At 42.0% G+C, this 8,364-nt stretch overlaps 1 protein-coding gene across 1 annotated transcript; it reads left to right on the forward strand.

Moving 5' to 3' along the window:
* Positions 1 to 1,018: 1,018 nt before the first annotated feature.
* Positions 1,019 to 4,473, forward strand: LOC141649272 (uncharacterized). The gene is made up of 3 exons (XM_074457967.1): positions 1,019 to 2,485; positions 3,178 to 3,964; positions 4,049 to 4,473. The coding sequence occupies exons 1-3, from the start codon at positions 1,019 to 1,021 to the stop codon at positions 4,471 to 4,473; spliced, it is 2,679 nt and encodes an 892-aa protein (XP_074314068.1).
* The last annotated feature ends 3,891 nt before the right edge of the window (positions 4,474 to 8,364 follow it).

The following is an 8,364-nucleotide window of genomic DNA, read 5'->3' on the forward strand; positions in this document are numbered from 1 at the left end:
TGAGCAATGAAATGAAGATGAACCTTGATTCCGGCTCGGGAAAGGGGGCATTAGACAAAATTGACCACAAGATGGCCAAGGAGCTTATTTAGGAAATGGCCTCTGGTACTTTTCATTGGAACAATGATAGGCACAAAAGAAAAGGAAAGTCAACCGTTGAGTCGGCCAACAATGTTGAGGTTAAAGGGTTAATAGAAGAGCTCAAGCAACAAGTTGCCTTGATGAGTTCAAACAACACATCTAGCAACTCTTCTTCTATGAGGAACCAAGTTTATAGTTGTCAAATTTGTGGAGATCAAGGACATCCACCAAATGAGTGTCCTTTGATGGTAGGAGAGGGCAATTGCATAGAGCAAGTGAATGGAGTGTGGGAGTCTAGTCCGGCAAAGCAAGCATTTAACAACAACCAATACCACCCCGGAATGAGAGCCCATCCGAATTTTTCCTATGGCTCACAAAATGTCCAAAACCCCACCTTCCAACAAAAATCACAACAACCAAACTTTCAAGCTCAAAAACCGAATTCAACATTCAACCAAGGTCCACTGGGTTTCCAAGGAAGATCCTTCCAACCAAGACAACAATTTCAACCACTCAATCCACCAAACAACCCACCTTTCCAACAAAATTCCCAACCTTTTCAACAATCCACCCAACCTAAGTCAAACATGGATCTCATGATGGAGCAATTGATGAATTCTCATAACCAACTCGTCAACACTCAAACACAATTCATCAACCATTCCACTCAAAAACAAGAGGAGACAACTTCCTCTATCAACCAATTGAGAACTCAAGTGCAAGCCTCTCAACGAATGACGGACAATCAAATCTCCGAAGTGGCTTCTCAAGTGAGCCAATTACAAGCCTCAAGTGGGAAATTTCCGGGTAAAACCGAGGAGAATCCAAAAACTATAAATGCTATTCATTTGAGGAGCGGGAGAGAGTTGGAGGACCGAGTATTCATCAAGAAAAGAAAGAGTAGCAAACTGGACGATGTGGTTGAACCACCAAAGTGATGGAAGAAAAAGAGGTTGATGATGATATTGTGGAGATTGTTGTGGAGACTCCAAAGGTAATTGATGAACCCACAAAGATTGTAGAAGAGCCCAAACAACAAGTTGTGAGAACTTATGTGCCACCAATTCCTTTTCCACAAAGGTTGGCAAGGGCAAAGCTTGAACAAAAATATGGAAAGTTCATGGACATGATGAAGGGAATCAACATTACCATGCCCTTCATTGATGCCATCAAGGAGATACCAAGCTATAGAAAATTCTTGAAGGAGCTAATTTCAAACAAAAATTCCTTGAGTCCAACAACAATGGTGAATTTATCCAAGGAGTGTAGCGCCATTCTAATGAATGATTTTCCACAAAAGCTTGAAGTTCCGGGGAGCTTTTCCATACCTTGCAAAATTGGGACCGTGCATATTGAGAGAGCCTTGTGTGATTTGGGGGCAAGCATTAGTCTTATGCCTATCAAGATTTTCAAGAAATTGAAGGATTATAAGATTTCCCCAATAAGGGTTTCTCTTCAACTCGCGGATAGGTCGGTAAGATACCCAATTGGTCTTGTGGAGGATATCCCACGCAAGGTGGGGAAGCTTGAATTCCCTTGTGACTTCTATGTAATGGATATCCCCGAAGACTCAAACATTCCCATCATATTGAGGCGCCCTTGCCTTGCCACGGGGGGTGCCATGATTGATGTGAAAAATGGGAAGCTTTTTCTTCAAGTTGGTGAAGAAAAGGTAGAATTCTCCTTGAACAAGGCTATGAAGGAGCCTTCGGAAGAAAAGTCTTGCTACATGATTGACATGGTAGAGGAATGGGTTGACATGAAGAAATTTGATGATGACAAGGGTTTGCAAGGATTCCTTGAGGGCAAGGTAAAAGATTGCAAGGAGCATCGGGAGTATGCTTTGGCCATGGAAGCAACAATTGAAGAAGACCCGGACAAGGAATTTGAGAGCTTGAGAAGGGATGGTAAAAAAGAGGAGAGATCTACGCCTCCACAAGTGGAGTTGAAACCTCTTTCCTCTACTCTTAAACATGCTTTCCTTGGCCCTAATGACACTTACCCCATTATTGTCAATAGTGCATTCAATGACACCGAACTTCAAAAGTTACTTGATGTTGTGAAAAAATTTAAGGATGTCATTGGGTACTCAATTGATGATATCAAGGGAATTAGCCCTTCTTTTTGCAATCATCGCATTCACTTGGAGGATGAGGGTGCATCTTCTATTGAGCCTCAACGCCGCCTTAACCCCGCAATGAAAGAAGTGGTAAGGAAGGAGGTGTTGAAGCTCTATGATGCAAGTATCATTTACCCTATCTCCGATAGTGCATGGGTGAGCCCGATGCATGTTCTACCAAAGAAAGGCGGGGTCACGGTAGTCACCAATGACAAGAATGAGCTAATCCCAACAATGATCACAACCGGGTGGAGAATGTGTATAGACTATAGACGCCTCACTAAGGTGACTAGGAAAGACCATTTCCCCCTCCCTTTCCTTGACCAAATGTTGGAAAGACTTGCCCAACGCTCTCACTTTTGCTACCTAGATGGGTTTTTCGGGTTTTTCAAAATCCCGATTCACCCTAATGACCAAGGAAAAACAACTTTCACATGCCCATTTGGTACCTTTGCCTATAGGCACATGCCCTTTTGGCTATGCAATGCGCCGGCCACATTTCAAAGATGTATGCTAGCTATATTTTCCGAATATGTTGAGGATATAATGAAGGTGTTTATGGACGATTTTTCCGTTGTAGGCACCTCATTTGATGGATGTCTGGCTAATTTGAGTAAGGTCTTAAAAAGGCGTCAAGAAACCGGTCTAGTCTTGAATTGGGAGAAATGTCAATTTATGGTGACATCCGGGTTGTTTTGGGTCATGTTGTGTCAAGTAAAGGCTTAGAAGTGGATCAAGGCAAGATCGAAGTGATTAAAATTTTACCCCATCCCACAAATGTCAAAGGAGTTAGAAGTTTTCTAGGGCATGCCGGTTTTTACCGGAGATTTATCAAGGATTTTTCTTTGATTGCCCGACCCTTAACATTGTTACTTGGCAAAGATGTGCCCTTTGAGTTTACTAATGAATGTTTGAATGCTTTTAATAGGTTGAAAGAAGCTTTCATCACCGCTCCAATTATGCAACCTCCCACTTAGGGAGAACATTTTGTATTGATGTGCGATGCTAGTGATGTACCGGTGGGAGCGGTGCTTGGACAAAGGAAGAATGGCAAGCTTCATGCCATATACTATGCAAGCAAAACCATGGATGAAGCTCAAGCAAACTACACAACCACCAAAAAGGATCTTTTGGCGGTTATCTATGCTATGAACAAGTTCTGTTCTTACTTGGTAGGCTCTAAAGTAATAGTACATACCGATCATATGGCGTTGAGGCACTTGCTAATCAAGAAAGAATCAAAACCACGCTTGATCCGGTGGATACTTTTGCTTCAAGAGTTTGATATTGAAATTAGAGACAAGAAAGGTGTGGAGAACGTAGTAGCCGACCATCTCTCTCGGCTATTCCATGAAAATGTAAAGGATGGACTACCAATTGATGATTCCTTACCGAATGATCAATTGTTCGCTCTTGCTCTAATGGATGTCCCTAGGTACGCGGATTATGTCAATTACTTGGTATCCGGGGTCATCCCACATGACTATGACTCCCATAAGAGGAAGAAATTTTTTCATGATCTAAAGCAATATTTTTGGGAGGAACCATGCCTTTACAAATCTTGTGCGGACGGGATAATTAGAAGGTGCATTCCAAGTGAAGAGGTGAAGCCGATAATCTCTCACTGCCATGACATGCCAAGTGGAGGGCATGTAAGTTCACGAAAAAACGCCGCAAAGGTGCTCCAATGCGGTTTCTATTGGCCTACCCTATTTCATGATGTGGCAAGCTATGTCAAGGGATGTGACAAGTGCCAACGAAGCGGTAATATTTCAAGGAGGCATGAGATGCCAATGAATTACATCCTAGAGGTTTAATTGTTTGATGTATGGGGGATTGATTACCAAGGCCCCTATCCTTCCTCTTATGGATACGAGTACATACTTGTGGCGGTAGACTATGTGAGTAAGTGGGTAGAGGCAATTCCTACCAAGACATGTGATGCCAAGTCGGTTAGCAAGTTCTTGAAGAATACGATTTTTCCAAGATTTGGAGTACCAAGGGTGCTCATAAGTGATAGAGGTTTGCACTTTCATAAGAAGACCTTTGAAGCTTTGCTCAAGAAATATGGGGTTCAACATAGAAGAAGTCTTTCTTATCACCCCCAAGCAAATGGGCAAGCCGAGGTCTCTAACCGGAAAATTAAGTCTATTCTTGAGAAAACCGTGGCAAGGTCTCGAAAAGATTGGTCAATGAAGCTAGATGATGCTCTATGGGCGTACAGAACTGCCTACAAGACTCCTATTGGCACTTTGCCTTTTAGGTTGGTTTAAGGTAAGCCTTGTCATCTCCCCGTTGAGTTGGAGCACCGCGCCTTTTGGGCGGTAAAATTCTTGAATTTTGACTTGAACAAAGCGGGAGAGAAAAGGCTTCTTGACATGAATGAGTTGGAGGAATTTCGCCTCGATGCATATGAGAGTTCAAGGATATACAAGGAGAAGACGACAGAATTTCCATGACAAGGCTATTTTAAGGAGGGAATTCAAGGTGGGAGACTTGGTTCTCCTCTTTAACTCAAGGTTCAAGCTATTTTCGGGGAAGCTAAAGTCAAAATGGTCTGGACCTTTCACCGTGGTCCGAGTTTTTCCCCATGGGTCGATTGAAATATCCGATGGAGACCAAGCTTTCAAAGTAAATGGACAAAGGCTTAAGCATTAGATTGTCGGAGCACCCATCATGAAGAATATAAGCTCCATCGATACCTACCTTCTCCATACTTGATTATAATTCATGACTTCGTCGAGCCTACGACATAAAACAAGGGCGCTACATGGGAGGCAACCCATGCAATTTGTATATAGCATGCATTTTAGGTAGCTAATGAGAGCTTTGGAACCATAATTTGTCAACTTTGGATTGGTGACGGAGGTCACCTATGAGGAAAACAAGCTTCATTTCGTTTGACCCGAAATCCCGACATGATGCATCGACTTAACTGTGGAAAACACGAGTCCCAAGGTCAAACGAAAAATCTCGATTTTTGAGTTAATGAAAATTGAACAAGTTGAAGGAAAACTGTTGAAAAAGAGCTGAAGAGTGGGTTCTGCGGGTAGACCGGCAGCCGGTGCCCCTACCGGCACTGAGCCCAATTTATTTCTGGGGAAATTAAAGTGTATGTGTGTTCTGCCGATAGGCCGGCAGCCGGCTCACCGGTAGGGACAACATTACATTTTGGATAATTGAAGAATGAAGATCAATGAGCGTGTTCTGCCGGCAACCGGCATGACACGCATAAAGACTTGAGAAAGTTGATGAAGTTGAAGAGAAGGAGTGTTCTGCCGGTAGGCCGACAGCCGGCTCACCGGCAGGACACACAGGTCAAGGGGTCAAGTTGTGCAAAAATGATGAGGGGGAGTGTTCTACCGGTGGACCGGCAGCCGGTTCGTCCACCGGTAGCGAGAACAAACTTATTTGAGGGAAAATTCGAAAAATTTGAAAAAGGGGAGTGTGCTCAGCTGGCAGACCGGCTGCCGGTCTGCAGACCAGCACAACGCACACGTAGACCACGAATTAAAACAATTTTAACCCCAAATTTTCCTCATTTCAACACATTCATCCTTCATTCCTGCTTCATTTCTCCATCATTTTCCCTCAAAATTCCCTCAAACTCCCTCTAATCTCAATCAAACTTCACCAAATCCCCTCTAATCTTCAAGAGCTGATGTTGCACGGGCTCAAGCGGAGCTTATTGAGCGCGCCGCCAACGATACCAACCCGGACCCGGATTTCCCATCGGTCGAGTTTGCCACCCAAACTCAAAAGGGTAAGTTTATCCTTTTTAAAAATCGTCCCCTTACCGCTACAAAGTTTTTACATCATCCGTCTTTATCGACCCTAGGGTTAGCTAGGGAGACGGAAGCTCTTTTCACCGGGGTAGGAATGAAGGGAATGTACCACATGCATGAATATACTTACCCTCGACTTACATGGGAATTTTTGAGTAGCTTAAGAATTAGCAAGCACCCTCAGACAAATTTGGTGGCTACCCTTAGTTTTCGTCTAATGAACCGGGACCACACAATTTCTTTGAGCCGGTTGGCTAATATGTTTGGGTTAGAAAATGCCGCATCATATAACTCTCCCGCTACATTTCATTATTCCCGAGTTTGGAAGGCCATTTCCGGTCTAGAGGATGCCGTTGGGGTAAAAAGGGCCGCAATTAGTTGCCACAACCCCGTCATTCGGGTTTGGCACAGATTTATGGGATGCACTGTTCTTGCGGTGGATGAGCCGTGGGTATTTAGGACTAATGAATTGGAAATTTTGGGGTCCTATTTTTTTACAAAACCCACCGCCTTCAAGATTAATGTGGCTCACCACCTTGCTATTCATTTGTCAAAAATTGTCAATTCTCCGGGGCAAAAAGTCCTGATCCATGTGGGTGGCATCATCACCAGAATTGCTCGATCATTGGACCGTCCGGTGGACCTTTCCACCATGAATTGGATACCCGGGGATACCTATTTGACTAAGCATTACTTGGCCACCAAGCTTGAGTGGCTTAAGGTGAACCCCCTTAACAACCGTGAGTATTGGCAAATCAATTACAAGAATTCAATCCCACTCCCCAATGTCACGACAATCAAAATTGAACAAGACAAAGATGACTACCTCCTCCAAATTGAAGAGGAACCACCCACCGATCAACCTCCCCCCAACCCTCCACGTGTTTATTCGAGGGATAGTCGGACGGTCACTCCTTGCTCACTCCGATATACTATGCCGCAAACCCACCAACCCCCACCATGGCAATTCCAACCCGGTGAGGGGTCCTCCTCGGGTCAACCTTCCTACCCTCCCTTACCACCTTCCCTTACCGAGTGGATGGAGAGGATGGACATTTCTACGGCTAAGGCCGAGAGTGAGAGAGATGTGTTGGGGCAGAAGTTGGTGAAGGAAAAGTAGATCTATATACTTACATATTCATATATGTCTTAACTTAATTTGTCATAAAATTAAATATGGATTTTATGCATGCAAACAAATGAGCAAAATAGAGGAGAAATCATGTTCTTACATTGGATGTTTCGGTTTTATGGGCACAAGAGAGATCGCCTTTCTCTCTTGTTCTTGTGCTATCCTTAAATGGAAGAACCAAGATCCAAGTATAGGATCTCTCCCTAAGCTTAATACCCAAGGCTTTCTCTTAATAAAAATTAATATTATAGGAACTAGTACAATATTAATTTGAAGGAAATTGACCCAAAAATATTATGTAACACTTGAATATTTTCGGTTTATAGAGAGAAGAAAAGGAGAATTATTTTTCTCTCTAGAATTCTAATTTTTGGATGAGTGATTGAATGAGTAATCCCACAATAAAAATATTGAGTATATGGCAAAAAGGAGAGGAAAAACAATTGTTTTTCCTCCTCTAAAAACCGGGTGGAGTAGGGGGGTGGAGGGAGCCAATACATGCAATTGTTGCTCTTAACAATAAACAATAGGGTTGCATGGCTAAATAGTAGGTAATCATTGTGTTTTCCATTATCTTAATCAAACACAATATTAGCTTAAACCACCCCTTAATTTCGGTACACTTGATAATATGGGATCCATATTATTTTTGTCAATTTGTCAATATGTAACATGTCACATGTCACATAAATTTGTTATGTATTTTTAACACATTAAAAATCAACGCATTATGAAAAATACGTCACATACAAAAATTGACTTAGTAATTTCATAATTACTTGTACCAAAATATTTTACCATTTATAAATCACAAGAGATTGTATTTATAATAATTTATTCAATTCCGATTGTTTCTTTAAACAATAATTTCATCCGAGTAATGATACAATTCGATTACTCAGACCGTATCTCATTTTATCACATTTTAATATGATACGTAAATTTTACTTCCAAAATCGTCCGTCAATTTTCAAATAATTTAATTAACTCGTAACGTTATACGATTAATTAAATAATCAATTAAGAGTGTTGCCCTATAGGTATGACCTAGGGGGTCAACTGATCACCACCGTCGCACGACAGTAATGTCAAACTCTAGTCAGCCAATCATTACCGATATATGTTGACTGTTGTGAATAACAATATTACTTCCCAATTGTATTCTTTATAATGAGATTTAAACATGTGATCATCATGATCAACAGTCGTGATCGCATTATTGTCGGAGGACACATATTCCAACAATC

This window comes from Silene latifolia, chromosome 3, assembly GCF_048544455.1.
Source record: "Silene latifolia isolate original U9 population chromosome 3, ASM4854445v1, whole genome shotgun sequence".
NCBI classification, from domain to species: Eukaryota; Viridiplantae; Streptophyta; class Magnoliopsida; order Caryophyllales; family Caryophyllaceae; genus Silene; species Silene latifolia.

What these genes read in the sequence shown, in the direction of transcription:
- LOC141649272 (XM_074457967.1), top strand. Translation starts at nt 1,019, where the DNA reads ATGGAAGAAAAAGAGGTTGATGATGATATTGTGGAGATTGTTGTGGAG. An exon ending in ACTATAGACGCCTCACTAAG is followed by an intron (nt 2,486 to 3,177) that starts GTGACTAGGAAA and finishes CCTCCCACTTAG; the next exon opens with GGAGAACATTTTGTATTGAT. An exon ending in TGACAAGTGCCAACGAAGCG is followed by an intron (nt 3,965 to 4,048) that starts GTAATATTTCAA and finishes TTGATTACCAAG; the next exon opens with GCCCCTATCCTTCCTCTTAT.